The sequence below is a fragment of the Exserohilum turcica genome (assembly GCF_000359705.1).
Source record: "Exserohilum turcica Et28A unplaced genomic scaffold SETTUscaffold_3, whole genome shotgun sequence".
NCBI lineage: Eukaryota > Fungi > Ascomycota > Dothideomycetes > Pleosporales > Pleosporaceae > Exserohilum > Exserohilum turcicum.
The window spans coordinates 1,854,998-1,869,927 of record NW_007360136.1 but is presented as its reverse complement, the minus strand read 5'-3'; the positions used below and the strand labels follow the sequence as shown (position 1 = coordinate 1,869,927).

Below are 14,930 nucleotides of genomic sequence, written 5' to 3'. Positions count from 1 at the left end.
TATCGCGCACAGCAGGCATACGTGGGCGCAAATCCACGTAGATCTAGATCAAGTATATGATCAACTATCACCTCCTCTTCTAGCTTAGTGAGCTCTTTGAGTTAGGCTAGCAATCGCGTCGAGCAGGTATACCAGCGCGTCGGCGGCGGGATTGTTCGTTCAGACACGTTGTAGACAGCAGCAGCGCGATGATTACTTTGTGTTTAATGGAGATTAATAGAAGAAATAGCAAGCTAAATATCTGCTTCATTTAAAGCTAATTGAGTAGCGCTACGTTGAGCCATTGTTCGTTGAGATAGGAGAGGTGCGCAGGTTTGGTGGGGTGCGGCGCTCGCTTACCTGCGGCGCTCGCTTGCCACATACGTTACTCTTTAGTTTAGCTAACGCTTTAAGTACGTTCTAGCGCTACATTAATTAGATCTTATAGGACCTACTAGACAACTTTTTATCTACTTACCTTAACAATGTAATGGGCGGGCCCAACGGGCCGAGCGTACGACTACTTACGCCATCCATAGCCAAAAAGGCAGTAACAAGACTTCAAGCTTCTTGAAGTCCAGGTAGTCGTATAGATATACTCGATCACACACACACTTTAGGCGTAGCCTCTTACAAATAACATCTTAATTTTTATAGACAGCTCTCTATCTTAACACTATACTTACGTACAACAAGTAATTAAACAACTATAAGTAGCAAAACTACAACTTAAATTAGATAAGTGTAAATTTAACGTCTAACGTACAAAGTATTTAGGGTTTATTCTTAAAGCAAAAAAAGGTGTCTTAATAGACTTAGAGAAGACAAAAGCTATCTAAGAATAGGAACCCTCTACGTTTATTTAAGGCGTATAAAGTTTCTTAGAATTTGCTAACTTTTACTAAAAGTTTATTTCTTACTTCTTACGTTTAGTAGACTCTGTTATACAACTTACTAAGAAAGACGCTAAGTTTTAATAGGGCGCTACTTAAGAAGAGAGTTTCGCAGCTCTTAAAGAAGCATTTCTTTTAGATAAAGTACTTGTCGCATTCGACCCTAAACGCTGTATAGTAGTAGAATGTGATTCTTCTAGTTAAGCCTTAGGAGCTGTACTCCTATAAGAAGATAATAAAGGCACGCTCTATACAGTAGCTTATCTCTCTAGGAAACTACTTACACACAAAGCTAATTACCCTATCTATAATAAGGAACTGCTAGCAGTAATCTACTGCTTAAAGGAATAGGACGCTAAACTCTATAGCGTACGAGAGTTTGAAGTCATTATAGACTACAAGAACTTAGAATACTTTACCTACAAGCAGAAGCTGTCTAAACGCCACGTACGATAGAACTTAGAGCTTGCTTGCTTTCTAAACATAAAGTTGCGCTATTGTCTAGGTAAGGATAATATAAGAGCAGACGCGCTATCTCGCTAAGATTAAAATATGCTTAAGGACGAAAGGGACGAGCATGCCTCCTCTTGTAAATTTATAATGCTAGTCCTAGCTTATACGCTAGACTACGTCCTAGCACTACCTATATAGACTTAAGAAACCTCTTTAGTGTTAGAAACACTACCTTAACCCCTAGACCTTCTAGCTTTAGTACGAGAACATTAGGTACAGGCAGCGCAGGATAACACTATCTACCAAGAAGTACTAGCCTCTGTACGAGAAGGAAGACGATCGCTCTCTAGCACGCGCAAGGTTGCTATCTCGCTAAGTGACTATATAATTAACTAAGAAGAACGACTCTAATAGCGTAGACGTGTGTGGGTACTAGACTTTAAACTATTACGCATAGGAGTTATCTAAGTAGCTTACCTATCTTTCCTAACTAGACATCCTAGACGAGAAGAGACCTATTAGATTGTTGTATAAGAATAGTACTAGCCTTGCATAAGCGATAACATACAACGCTTTGTACGGAACTGCGAGCTATGCCGCAAAAGCACTCCCTAGCGGGATAGAAAGTTTGGTTACTTAAAGCCTCTACCTGTGCCTAGTTGTACGTAGCAGCACCTTATAGTTAATCTTATTATAGGCCTTCCTAACTCTCTTAGAAATACAAACTTAATAGTAGTAAAGAACTAATTAGAGAAAGGCGTTGTACTAGTTCCTATAAACAAGATTAAGATAATAGACGTTGCTTAGGCTTTCGTACGAGAAGTCTACCGCCACCACAGCCTTCTACAGTCTATCACGTCCAACCACGACCCCTAGTTCGCAAGCTAACTATAGGAAAACATCGGGGGATGGCGCAGTGGTGGAGCGCCTGGAAAATTTTCTACTGTCTCACGTCAGCAAAGATCCAAGGTTCGAATCCTTCTTCCCTCACAACCATATTTATGGTCCACCCACATGAGAGAGTTACTCATTAAACTACCTATTCGACTGAGAGAGTTACTCGTTATAACTTGAGAGGAAGACTTATTTAAAGTGAAAGATCTGAGAGAGTTACTCACTAAAAAACTACTAGGCTACGAGCCTCACCTTCATTTAGATAACCCCCTACATTGTACCTACTCAATTTGTACCTAGATTAAATTCTAGCCTACGTAGTTACTTGCAGGCCTTAAGCCTGCACGTCTTATATAGCCCTTTAGGCTAAGAAAGGACGTTAAACTAGAATAATAATAATAATAATAATAATAATATAGGAAAACATCTGCAAGCTACTAAATATTTAGCAGAATCTCTCTATAGCTTACTACCTACAAATAGACAGAACGATAGAACAAGTTAATAGTAACATAGAAGTAGTCGTACGGATCTTTTGCAACTATAACTAAGATAATTAGGCCTAGCTTTGCCCTCTTCTAGAACTTATGCTTAACTCCTATACGAATACCTCTATATGTGTATCCCCCTTTCTTCTTCACTATAGTTACTATAATACCCTATTTCCCTAAAAAGAAGCTATCTTAGATAAATAAGAGGCGAGCATAGCAGCTAAAGAGATAGTACGTACGATTAGTAATGCGGCAAACTAGATAGTTTTAGCAATATTATACGCCTAACAAGAGCAAGAGAAGCAGGTAAACAAATCTCGCAAACTATCGCCTGCTTATAAAGTAAGAGACTAGGTCTAGCTAGACTTACGTAACGTATAAACGGCCTAGACAAGCAAAAAGCTAGACTAGAAAAGTAAAAAGTACTAAGTCGCCTACGTATAGGACCCCTACTAGGTAGAACTTATAGTGCCCTAGGAGATAAAATCCTTCTATATAGACAAGCTAAGGCTAGCATCTAACAATCTCTTGCTATTACAACAAATAGACGACAGCAGCCCTACAGCTATCGTCGTACGAGAAGATGGAGAGGAAGAAGACTATTTAGAATAGCTTGTACAAGGCATCACAGACGAACGAATATAACACGGAGAACTGCAATATCTTGTTATTTAAATAGGCTACCTAGAGGGAAGTTAGGAACTAGCTATAGCACTTAAAGACACGAAGGCCCTAGACAAATAGCTTGCCTAAACTTTCTCTATACGAAAACCTAATAGCTAGCTATAAAATAGCTAGAGGCGAAAGCGACTTAATAAGCAATAGAGACCTAGCGCTACCCCTAGAGGCTAAATAATCCCTTTTAGTGCCTAGAAGACAACGCTTAGCTGGCGTATAGATAGACGAACTGTCCCCTCCTTCTGCTATACAACAGGCGCTATAGTCCTACTAGATGCAATTGCTATACGCACCCCCCCACTCTCTATAGATAGAGATATAACTAGTAAAGGCGGTGAACTCCTTCGCCCTGTCTAAGACTAGCGCACAGTTATTATAAAATATAGCATTAAGGGCGCCACGCGAATAGACAAGGAAGGCCTTAAGGTACGAGGGTTATGTAATGGGCGGGCCCAACGGGCCGAGCGTACGACTACTTACGCCATCCATAGCCAAAAAGGCAGTAACAAGACTTCAAGCTTCTTGAAGTCTAGGTAGTCGTATAGATATACTCGATCACACACACACTTTAGGCGTAGCCTCTTACAGGTTAGCTACCTAAGATTTAATAGGCATAGAGCGTCGTATAGGCGACAATAGGCAAATAACCGCTAAGGCTAGGACTAAAGGTAGTATTATATAGCAACAGCCCTCTTAGATAGTAAAACATATTAAAGACCTAGCAAAGCTTAGGCTACACTAGTTAGCTAATTTAGACGTATAATAAGGAAGCGACACTTATAAGAGTAGTAGCAAACACTTAGTAAATCTCTTTAGCAACCTACACATTAAAAATATACTAGACCTAGTAGTTATTAAAGTTAACTTGTCTAACAATAATAGGCGCTATAGCCTAGACAGCACCTAGCGTCGTACGAGTGAGCAACTAATAAGCAACGTTAAAGATCTAAGTAGTTACCTACTTAATAGTGTTGTTAACTCTACTATTTGTGTAGAAACGTAAGGCGTTAATCTAGCTATTAGCCTATATCCTATAATCAGCTATTATATAGAAAGACTTAAGGAAGTAACTATAATAAGAGAAAAGTTAAAGCTAAAGAGATAAAGGAAACAAGTAGTAGGTAGGGGAAGAAGAGTATTTATGCTCGCTAGACAGCGTTTGCTATATAGCACTGTTGCCTAACTCTCTCTTACCTTTACTATTTGCCTTTACCTTAATTATACGAGACGCCAAATATGTAATAGCAAACAGACAAAGAGAAAGAAAAAGAAGACTAAGGAATACGCACGTGATATTAGACAAGGTGAAGAAGGGGAGTATTGTAAAGGGCTACGCCAGAGAGGTATAACCTACAGGTCACATAGTAGTAAATTATATGACTTTAGTCACGTAACTAAATAACGTAGTTAGTGACGTATAAACAAGCTTAAGTAAAGAGGAAGACTAAAGGTCTAAGTGTTCGTACAAGTAACAACTATAAAAGGAGGGCCCTCTAGATAGTTCTTTTCTGTATCTTTCTTCTTCTGTACAATAGGCGAATGCATACTCGTTAGTTAGGCCTCTCTCGCCCATAACACTGCTACTAATTGCTCTTTAAGCTCTCTTACGCGGGCCTTTACAAGCACATTCTTATATAGTATCTCCTTAGCCCCTTTAATAAGCTTTAAAAAGCCTTCTTATATAGTAGTTAGTAATCGTATAAAAGACTCTCTTATAAGCTTTAATTATAACCTAAATTTATATAAATTACTCAGTATTCTTAATATCTAGGGTATTTCTAGCTAAGCTTCTTATAGTAGAGAATAAAGGCGTATGTTAAGGTAATTAATAACTCTCTACGCGTTAATAGGGACTAGCCTTACTACTTTAAAGGCCTTCTTATAGTTATTAGACGTAAATACGTTAAAAAACGCGTCTTAAAAGGCTAAAAGGAAGCGCTCTTTATTAATATGCTAGACATAGTAGCGTGCTAAGTCTTATACGCGTTAAAAGTACTTCTACTTAGAAGGCAAAAAGTAAATAATATTAAGTAGCTAAAGTATATATAATAAATAAGTAAGTATACAAAGGGTAAGGATCATTCGTATAAGGTAGTAATCCTTAAATTCTTAGTTAAGGTAGCTCTTATAGCTGTTAAGGATAAGTAGCCTATATAACCCTACCTAACGCGTCTTTATATGCTCGTTAAAGTGCTTTAACCACGCAAGACTAAGCTTATTATTTGTCTAGCCATTCTCTAATACTAAAAGCTTCTAGTTATATAGTATATCTACTTCTTTGTAGTATATAGAGATATAAACGCGTCCTTTATAGATAATAAATAGCAGGGTAGCGTATCCTGTAGCGCAGATGCTCTAGATAACTATAACCCACTCGCGATTGCCTAGCTGCGTGAGAGTAGGCCTTGTAAGACGCTCTGCGCCTGTAACTACCTTTATTAAGCCAATTACGCCTATCTAAAAGCTAGTTTTATTAAAGTTATAGATGTTATTTAAATGAACTCTATACTTGTTAACTGTCTCTTGTATAAGCTTAAACTACGCGTTAATAATCTCTAGATCCTCTTGTTAAGTTCTCTAACAATCCTTTGCTTAACTAAAGGCTATTCTAAGCTTATCTATATAAGTAATAAACTACTCTACCTAGCATTTGCCTAAAGGCTTACTATCTCGTTCGCGTAGTAGTTTCTCTGCTATATCTACTACTTTACATAGACAGGGGGCAAATCCTTACAAGTCTAGGTTAAGAATATATTGTATAATAGTTTGCTCTTTAGACTTAGTTAGCTTCTAGCAATTTAGCTATATTTGTAACGGGCTGAACGCCCTTTGGGATAGCTCCTCGATGGAATCTCGGTCAAGCAGCAGACGCCAGGTCTTACTCTGCAACCTGGCATCTGTGCGAGGCCTGAGCGGCGCCCAGACGACGCGCTCAGACACTCGGTGCAACCTTTCTCCGACAAGTAAATAAACACCACGCAAGTAGACTCTATAGCTCTCTATCGAATACAACCTCTTGTATACCTCGCGATTGCTCCCCGGAGCGCAGCCCCTTACAATATTATAGGTTAAAAGGTAATTCCTTAAAGCTGCTAAGAGATCTACTAATAATAGACGTTATAGGCTACTACAGCGCGTTAAATGCTCTTAAACTAGCCTATACAATAGGCCTAAATAGCTAGAGTAAGCCTACCTTCTTACTAAGTTAATATCGCGTTCTATTGTTGGGGCATTATCTTTTGTACGTGAAGTTCGTGATGCTAAGAAAAAGTGGCACACTTAGTGATGTGGCCCGCTTGGTGATGGAATACGTTATTAAGCTTATTAAAATTACTTTATTTACTAAAGGTATTAGAATTAGTATTAGGACCTTTTTAAATAAATATATCTTTACTAAAGTCTAACTTGATTATATAGTAATTTAGCTATTTAGTAGTTTTAATAATATAAGTAGTGTTATAGCTTAAAAGTAATATAGTAATTAAGTAATATTAATAATATTTCAATAATTTACATACGTTATATAAAAATAGTATAAATACCTTAGAAGCCACTAGCTTACTTAGAATAAAAATTCTAAGTGTAACGGGTCGAGTCCTATTAGACTGCGCACGCAACTACAACGCGCCCACCGCGCCAAAAAGGCTGGCACAAGATATCAGAGCTGCTGATATCGTTGCGTAGTTGATACATAAGATAGCCACCGCTATCTGTACTGTAGCGGGCTACCTAGCCCGTTACAGTCTGCGCCTACTAGGCGGCTGTCTATCGTGGTAATTGTATAGGTGTCTACACCACCACATCAAGCTTAGATAGCACAGCCTGTGGGTTGTGTGGGACTAGACTAGCGCCTCTAAAGCTAGCTTAGATATTCTCTTTTGTGATAGACTGCTTAAAAGCAGTCTTAAAGGCTAGTAGGAAGGTCTCTTTGCTAATATAGTAGGTGCGGTTACGTGCTAAGCCTAAAATAGCGTCGCCATACTTGCGCTTTAACGGCGAGAAGCAGGCGACGTTAAGAGGCTGCAATAGGTAAGACGAGTGCGCAGGCATGCAGAGAAGCATAATATTCTTCTCTTTGCAAAGATCTTAGAAATCAATAGAGCAGTGGCTCTTATAGCTATTAATAATAAGCAGTTAATACCCACCTATAGTAGAGCTCTTTGTATAGGTATTAAAGTGCTCTAACTAGGCAAGACTAAGCTAATTATTCGTCTAGCTATTAGGACTAACTTTAAGAACCTAGTTAGCAGGCAAATCCTTAAACTAGACGTTAATAAGCACCTTGCCCGCAAAGACAATAAAGGGTGGTATTTAGCGACCTAACGCGGCCACGCCTTAGATCACAGTAACCCACTTACAGTTGCCTAGCTGTATCCACTTCTTTTTCCTATATCTTTCTAATGCTATAATTAATAACTATAATAAAATCTTACCTATTATAAAGCTAGTTTTGTTAAAGTTATAAATATTGTTGTCTATAATACCCTACTTCTACCTTGTCGCTTAGACTAAGTTAAACTAGCGCTAGATAGCTACTAGGTCCTTATAGGCGGCTTGCTAGTGATTATAGGGACAGCTCTAGCGCGTATAGAGCTTAGCAGTCCGCCTAACAAAGTTGTTAACCTAATTCTTGCTAATAGGGTTGCCACTACGCTCCTCTAATAGTTTATTAGCTATTGCTTAAACCTTAGCCTTTATAGGGGCAAATCCACGCGCAGACTCTTTAAAAATACGTCTAATAATAGCCTCCTCTTCTAACTTATTTAGGCGCTTTGAATTTGATTTACAGTTCTATTAGGGGCGCTTTCTAGCCTGTTAATTAGATATTGTACTTTAAGGCACGTTATAGATAGAGGCAGCGCGTCTTTAGCTTTAAACACGTTATCATTAGATATTAAAAAAAGCAAGTTAAAGATCTAATTCAGGATAAGTTAATTAATAGTTGTGTTGTTAAGACATAACGCGTTGTAGTATCAACGTCGACGCGCTAGTGGGGAGTGACCGACTCGCTTGGGTGACTGACTCGCTTATGAACCACGTTAACCTAAAAAAAAACTGATAAGCGCTTACACACACATACACACATACACATAGGTCCTATCGCCCTATCTCACAACACATCTCACATCCCGCATCCATCCCGCATCTCCGTAATTGCTTCCCCGCGTCACTAACCCCTAACACTTCTCCCCGCAAAACTACCATGTATGTAGTAAGCTAGCAAAACTTATTGACTAGCCCGTCGAGCAGCCTGGGAAATCTGTAAATAACACACATACACACACATGCACACACACACACACACACACGTGTGCACACACCGCACTTTACCACACCACATAGCACTGTTACCGTTACCATTACCACATCGTATACACTTACCCTTATCCCCGCCCAGCTAGCCCCAAACTTACCTACAGTACATACATACATACATACACCATATATCTTCACACACACACACACCGCTCCCTCCACCCCACACAATATCCGTCCGCTAATCTGGCATCTTCCGCTGTATATATAGCCTATCTGGAAATCTTCTTCTTCTTTTTCCTTTGTACGTACATAGGACACACTTACATACATGTTGATTACGTGTTGCTACTTACTTAGTGCTTACTTACAGTACTGTATAGTGAGTGATTCGCGCGCTTTTTTTTAAGGAGGGGGGGGAGGGCTGTGCGCATGGATATAGATGCATGGACGAATGCATGCAGGGCATTAAGGATATATATATATATATTTTGCTTTAGGGGCTGACAAGGGCTGACATAATCCTCGTGTTCTCTTGGTTTTTTTGTTGTATGGTTGTTTCTGTGTTGTTGGGTTTTTTTTTTGAGTTAGGGGGGGTTTGCTGCGTTTGGCTTTGGATAGGGGTGAGGCGGAGAGAGAGAGAGAGAGAAAAAAAAAGGACAAGAAAAGTATATCTGTAAGTTTCTCCCATGTTGATCTGTCGGTGTCTGTGGAAGGGGGGATTGGGTGTGGCTAGTAAGCATTGCTGACTGTATTCTACTTAGGGTCCTTCCAAAAAGCTAAAGCTAAATTATCTAATGTACTTGTATATAAGCTATATATATATTCCCAACACACGGACTCTGCAGTGGCCCCCTCTTTTTTTTTAGCGCTGCAGAAGGATGACACGTAAATCGGGACTCAATGACTCACGCACTCACGGACGCTTAGATGCTGGTGCTGATGCTGGTGCTGGTGCTGATGCAGGTGCAGATGTACTAGGTATGTAGATGCGCGTGTGACTGCTATAGCCATGGATGCCATCTATATGTATCAAACTCACATACTTATATAACGTGGGGTGTCTGTACGTAAGGCACCGACATAGATGCGCATACCACATACATACATACATACATACATACATCCATGAATACATAGACAACCAGGCCAAACTCTGTTTAGCGTTACCAACGCATGATAGAGAGAGAGAAAGAGAGAGATTAAGTTACCAAGTACCCCGGCTGCGTGATTAATATCCGCTCACACCGAGAGCCCTCCCCCCATCCCCCAAAAAAGAACAAAACAGGGCTACCTAAACCGAAACTAGGTTTCCACATGGTAAAAAAAAGCTCCGATTGGGGAAGGGTAAGAATTTTTCTTTTTTTTAAATTGCATACACCCGGGCGTTCAGGTAGAATTCCGACTGCGCGAAGGAATAGAGAGAGAGAGAGGGAGGGAGATGCTAAAGTAAGTTTACGCTTATTTTGAGTAAAATAGATAAGTAAAAAAAACTTAGTCAATGTATTACTTATTACAAGTAATACCCAAGTCCTCTTCGCGTAAAAAAAGGATGAAATCATAGATAAGGAAGGAAAAAAAATGACGTGATCCTAGCGGTAAGCACCAACGGGGGATTGAAATTCTTACATACTTAGAGGTTGGTGCAATAGGGTAGTTGGATAGATATAGAGAGAGAGAGAGAGAAACAGGGACAGCCAAGTTAAAAATACACGCTTATTCCAATCAAGTATAGTTATACAAAGATATATATAGTTATACAGCCAAAGTTAAAAAAAAAAAAAAAANAAAAAAAAAAAAAAAAACTTAAACGGGATTTTTCATGGCAAACAGTGTTTCTCCAAGTGCGAGAAAAAAAAGCCGCGCACGATTCTATCAAAGCAAAGTAAGCAAGTAAGTAAGTGGAAATATGAGTTGAAAGAGCCAAGTAAGTAAACTAAGTAAGTAAGTAAGTAGCAGCAAAGTAAAAAAAACCCCACACAATTCAAGCTCAAGTATTTATGATTTACAGTTTTTTTTCTTTTTTGAGTAAGTGAGTAAGTGGAATAACTTATTAGATTTTCACGATTTAGGGGTGGGGGGGGTTTAAAAAAGAGTGAATACATAAGTATACTTCTTGGGATTTAAAGTTAAGCGGATTGTTATCAACTAGCTTTGTTTCATAAATATAGAGAAACCAAGTACAAGTGCAGTGGATTTGATATTGTTATCAGCGTGTGTGTGGTGGTTATGGTTGTGGAGCGCGATAGGAGTCAAGGAAGTACAAAGGCTTCTTCTTCTTTTTTTTTTGGAATAAAGTAGCTAAGCGGAGCGAAATAGCGATACAAGTAGAGTAGAATAAAAAGGTTGAGTTAAGTGGTTAAAGTATAGAAAAGTAAGCCTGATGGAAAATTTTGCAATTGCAAACTACGTAGTACGAATATACCGTGGGCTTAGCAGGAGCTTCATCTCTTTTTTTTCCGAGTATGTCTCTCGTAGTATGTCTGTCTCACACCTACTTTTATATTGTTTTTTGTGTTATTTACGACGAATTGCGACATTTCCCCCCCCAAAAAAAGCCATACATTTAAGTGTGTAGCAGTAGCCATTTTCTGCTTATATTCTGGTGCTTTGCCCCAGTTCAGCTCTATCTGTTTCTGTCTTGTATGCTGCTGCTCTGCAAAATACCATGACATTGATTTTTTTTTGACTCCTCCCCCCCCCCTTTTTTTTTCGCTGTGCCGATGGCACCACGCCACAAGCCTGGCGCGTGTTTGAAAGATGTTGTTGTTGTTGTTGTTGTTGTTAGAACAAAAGGACATGGAGAGAAAAGAAAAGAAAAGAACAGAAAAAAACTTAAAGAAGAAGAAGAAGGAAGTGCAGACTTCCGCGTACCGCTAATAACAGCAATATACAATAAAGAAACCTGCAATCAATCTAAACAACATTGCAGAAAGAAGGGGAAAAAATGATTAGAAGAAAAACGAAAGTGGCTAAAAGAAAGAAGAGGTAAGGTGAGGTGAGAGGGCCATCTAAGTCCGCCCACGAACAGGCTTAAACTTGATATGCAAATCCTTCTTCTCCCAGAGGGTAAAAACCTTCTGGTCATTGAGCCAATCGTGCTGCTTGTCCACGAGCTCAAGGTCGAATTCAAACAGGATTTGTGCGAGGGCAAGGCGCAGTTCGTTCCATGCGAGACTGTAAGAAAAAACCCGATATTAGTAAATGTATATCTCAGAATGAGGGGGCGTATTGGAGAGGCTGGTAAGGGTGCAGTCAAGTAAAGTGAAGTAAAGTGAAGTGAAGAAGAGAAGAGGAGAGCAACTTACTTCTTCCCAATACAATTTGCAGGACCAAAGCTAAACGGATTCGCAACGGCCTTGTTATCCGCCTTGTATTCCTCGGCGCCGAGCCAGCGCTCTGGCGCGAATTTATCGGGATTGACAAAGTTGCGTGTCGAGTGGTTCGCCGCGTGCTGGCTGACATACAGCCTGGTGCCCTCTGGGACAAAGTAGCCAGATACGAAGCCGCCGCCGCGTGGGGCCTTGCGCGCAAAGCCCGTGGGCACCGGCGGGTACACGCGCAGAGCCTCGGTGATGACGGCAGTCAGGTACTCCAGGCGCGCTGTTCTCTCAAACGTAATATCCTCAGCGGCCGCAAACGTGGTCCGGATTTCGTGCGTGAGCTTGGCATGGGCATCGGGGTGCTTGAGGAGCAGAAATGAGATGCCGGCGAGGGTGGTGGCCGTGGTTTCGCTGCCTGCAATCATGAATAGCACGGCGTTTGTGTCGAGTTCCTTCCTGGAGAGATTTTTGCGTGTGTTTTTGTCGTCGTGCAGCGGGACGTAGCTCACAAAGTCGCCTTTGCCGTCGTTGGGGTTCTGCTCGAGCTGCTCGAGGCGCTTGCTCACTGCCTCGCTGGTTTTTTCGGCAAAGAGGCGCGATCGCTTTTGCATGGTTGCGATATCCATGAACAGGCTGCGGAATGCATCGTACCACCAGACCAGACGGTAGCTCATGCGTGTGGCGCGGAGACCGCCGGCTTTCAGTGATGCATACGCAATGCTGATCCATTCGTGGGACTTGGAGTCGCGCAGGCAGTGCAGAGGTGCGCCAAAAGCAAGATCGGTGATGATGTCAAACGTCATATAATCTGTTACGTTCACGCTTTAGTATGGTCTGCATCAGAGTGGATACGACATAACACTCACTGTACCATGTTACCACCTCCATGGACTTGCCCTCGGCAGCGTGTTCGTGTATGCGTTGGATGAGAAGATCGGTATAGCTGCGTACTAGAGGTTCCTGTTGCCGGAGTGCCTTGTCGCTAAAGGCATTGTTGAAGACGCGGCGCATGCGGCTATGATCGTCTTCATTATTGGCATTAACCATGGATAGTACGCCGTTGCCGGGCTCGGGACTATTCTTTGTTACCATGTTTCTCCTACATGCGGCGTCTGCATGCACCTACTACCAGTTGACATCCTTCCAGAAGGTTGGGAGACCCTTGTGCTGGCCTACGCGGTGGCCGTAGATGTCTTGCCATGCCGTCTCTGCTGAGATGAACGAGACTTCAGAAGGCGCGAGACGCACGGCCTCGCCATATTTCTCGTGCAGTTCTTTGAGCCAGGGCGCCATGTTGCCGGTACGCAAGTGAACCGTGTAAGGGATGCCCCAGGCCTTGGCGAAAAGAGGACCGGGGATATGTCGAAGAGGATGGAAGAAGATGTTGTATACTACATGGCACACGCCAAAGATGGCCAGCTAGACGGTGTTAGCACGTTGATCACTGCCCGCTAGAGTATGGCCTCACAAAGGCAAATAGGACAGCAGCCACAGCAGCCAGCCCCGTCAAGCTCGCAAGCTTGAAGCCTGAGGGCTCTATCAATGCTGATAAGGCCATGGTTGCAAGAGTCGAGTGAAGCGGTTGACCTGGAGAAGTCGGCGTGTGCGAGACGATTGCTATATATTATACATTTCGGGTGTCTGCACTGCCCAGCACCCCCACTAATGTGGCACGGTATCCTTGTTGGCGTTCCTCGTCGCACAGAGTGCATTACGGGGCAGCAGCAGGATGCGTGACGCATCGGATGATCCGGTTTGGGCGTTGTGCTGGTCGTTATTGTTCCAGGATAGCATCTAGCGTGGGAGACCGTGGAATCGGCAGCGTGTCTGCCGAATCAACTTCGGCCGAATATAGTCTGACTCTCCACATGATACTCGTAAGACACTTGGGAGGGGCTGTGGAGACGGGAGACGGGGGTAGCCCTCGATTCCGTGTCGCCATCATGTCGTGTGCAGATGTAGTAAATGTGCGTGTATCATTCGCCGTCGCTGACCAGCTGCTGCCACACACCCCTTTGCGGATGCGAAAACTCAATCCCCGCATTGATATGTTAATCGCCGTCCCCGCAATTGATCTCGTAACCGCACGAGGGCGCCGGCTTCGGATGTAATGGCAGAATTTCTATACGCCCGGGTTAGCAGGGTCGAAATTGGCATTAGCACGATGGAGCCAAACAACGAGTCGAATCTGCGAGTCATCCTTTTGCACGTATGGCGCACGTCCTCTCTCCTGTCGACGATTTTAGAGTCCAATTCTCTCTCTCTCTCACTCTGAACGCATGGCTCTGGGTTAGTGCAACGCTCACGGCTCATTGGCATATGGGGAACGCATGTAAGCTGTACCCCGGATTACATAAAAACTTAAAAAACGTTACTTGGTTGTTCCTGGTGTTGCGTAACGTAAGCATCGATCGCAGAACAAGTGGGCTGGTCATGTGAAAGTCGTCTATGTCTTGCATTTACCGATGCAACTAAAGCTGGAGCTAAGCTCTCACGGAACTCAAAATCGGAATTATAGAATAGTTATATTGCTGACACAAGTCGCTTCAGATAGTTTGCGTGCGCTGGCCGTTAGATCTAACAGCAGCTATATAACTTGCTAATAGCTTTTGCTATTTCATATCTCACTACATATCAAATCAAAAATATTTTCTTGTTTTCCACCGTTGCAGAATGAAATCACACAACGTTGTGGTACTTATTCTCCAATAACTCCGTCTTTCTCAGTTTCCGTGAGAGCCGAGGTATCAAAGAACGACGATCGGGTATCAAGAGGACGAGTCCGGGCGGGGGAGTCAAGGTCTAGACAAGGTGGATGCGGAGTAAGTAGGTAAGTGAATTTCGGACCAAAGTTTTCTGTTCTTTTCTTTTTAAACTATCGAGTCTGCGTTGCTGACTCGAAGAGAGATTTTTATTTTTTTAATAGGGCAGCTAGATGCCGGCATAAATGGCGCTGGGGGGGG

The 14,930-nt window shown here is 41.9% G+C and overlaps 1 protein-coding gene across 1 annotated transcript; it reads right to left on the bottom strand.

Annotated features, from left to right (window-relative positions):
- Positions 1–11,427: 11,427 nt before the first annotated feature.
- Positions 11,428–13,525, bottom strand: SETTUDRAFT_179610 (uncharacterized protein; the record flags this gene model as incomplete). Its single annotated transcript, XM_008029353.1, has 5 exons — positions 11,428–11,821; positions 11,953–12,775; positions 12,834–13,042; positions 13,094–13,386; positions 13,436–13,525. The coding sequence occupies 5 exons, from the start codon at positions 13,523–13,525 to the stop codon at positions 11,656–11,658; spliced, it is 1,581 nt and encodes a 526-aa protein (XP_008027544.1). The 3' UTR covers positions 11,428–11,655.
- Positions 13,526–14,930: the final 1,405 nt, after the last annotated feature.